Here is a 1,801-nt window from a genome sequence, read left to right as displayed (position 1 = left end):
TTTTCTCTTTAGAGGTATGAAAACTGTTATTTATCAACACATCAATTACGTTACAATAGCCTACAGTACCATAACACTGCATTAGTATTATATTTTGAACTTTTCTCGATTTTCTTTTTTTTATATGTTCATTGACTTTCATACACAAAATAAAATAAAGGAAATGCTATCGGATAACCGTTAATATCATAGCAATTTTCACTAACAATATTTAAATAAACAAATTGAAGTACAAAACATAGTACTATGTTTATTGACAATCAATGCCATAAAAACAATTCTTATACAATTTAATAAACTTTTTATAGGCCTATTTTACATATATACTGGTATGAAAAATATATCATTTAAGGCATCCAGCCGAGTTCGTCGGAAATTTAAGACGCCAGGCCAGCTTATACGTAATTCTAGTAAAGAGATTTTTCTCTCTCTTCCCCTCTCTATCTATCCAAAGAAACAAGAGGTATCCGGCGGAGGAGATCTTATGCAGTATGGAAGTGTAATGGGAGATCCCGCTTACAGAATGAATTTGGCTAAATTTCTCTCAGAAGAGTATGAGGACAATGTCGATTGGTGAGTAGAATTTAAAAAAAAAAAATATATATATATATATATATATATATATATATATATAAATGTATGTATATACATACATATGTATTATATATAGGCCTATATGTATATGCTATAATATATATATATATATATATATATATATAAATACTGATTGAATATATTTCTTCTATAGACTTATTAATATGGGTCTATATTTATATGTATATTGATATATGATATAGGCCTAATAATGGTATGATATGATATAATATATGGTGTAATATAATAAAATGATATAGGCCTATAATGTAATATTATATAATTATATAATATAATATGACACAATATAATATAATATAATATAATATGTATGCTTCACTTCCATTTCAGGAATACACTGATGTCAACCTCTGGTGCAACGGCTGGCCTCTCTTTACTGGCAAGCACATTTTTCAATCCAGGGAACTATATATTCATAGAGGATCCAACATTCTTCCAGGTTAATAGAATATTTCGCACTGACCTTGGACTCAAAGTTGTACCTAGTAAGTATATTCAATTTTAATACCGCTACACCACAGAGAGCGTAAGACGTTGCCTCAAATCCCAGATAACATTGAGCATGATTAAGATAATTATTCTTGTACATTTAATCGCAGCTGAAAAATCGTAGTAAACAATAATGTATCTAAAGTAGGTTTGGTGCGTAGCACCGTAAACACACTATTTTGAATTTACATAAAAAAAGTGTTTAATATAATCATAATATTGATTGACCAATTATGATAATAGATTAATAATCGATTGGTTATTAGGGTGTTTGTAGTTATTGGGCTTGTTATTGTCTTTGCAATTAATTTGTCGTCCTCTTTTGTCGTGCTTGTTGTATGTTTTCATTCTGTAAGTGGCTGGCTACCCGCTGTCGGATGCGAATTGACATTAAATATTTTTATTTTTTTATTCTTACAATGTCACAATAAGGTGAAAAGTTTCATCCAGTAAACCTATAAAATATTCATTACAATAAACGTATCTGAACCTAAAAGTTTTTTTAATTTTTTTAAATTTGTTTATAGTCCCATTGGATGAATATGGAATCGATTTGAAAATTCTAGAGCAAGAAATTGAACTAAAGAAACCAAATAATTTTCAACCAACTGCCGAATATCCGTTCTGGGCTTTAATGTACGTTATTCCCATCTATCAAAATCCCACTGGACTGTGCTACTCAAAAGGTAGGTTTCTA

At 29.2% G+C, this 1,801-nt stretch overlaps 1 protein-coding gene across 1 annotated transcript; it reads left to right on the top strand.

Moving 5' to 3' along the window:
- Nucleotides 1–316: 316 nt before the first annotated feature.
- On the top strand, nt 317–1,790 carry LOC117124961 (the record flags this gene model as incomplete). The annotated part of the gene is made up of 3 exons (XM_033271302.1): nt 317–573; nt 946–1,100; nt 1,632–1,790. Coding segments are annotated over exons 1-3 (556 nt in total), but the record flags the coding sequence as incomplete, so codon positions are not given.
- Nucleotides 1,791–1,801: the final 11 nt, after the last annotated feature.

Source organism: Anneissia japonica, unplaced genomic scaffold, assembly GCF_011630105.1.
Source record: "Anneissia japonica isolate Jap-2015-1 unplaced genomic scaffold, ASM1163010v1 scaffold24810_len1865_cov161, whole genome shotgun sequence".
Lineage (NCBI taxonomy): Eukaryota > Metazoa > Echinodermata > Crinoidea > Comatulida > Comatulidae > Anneissia > Anneissia japonica.
The sequence above is the reverse complement of the archived record's forward strand: the minus strand, read 5'-3'. Positions and strand labels throughout refer to the sequence as shown.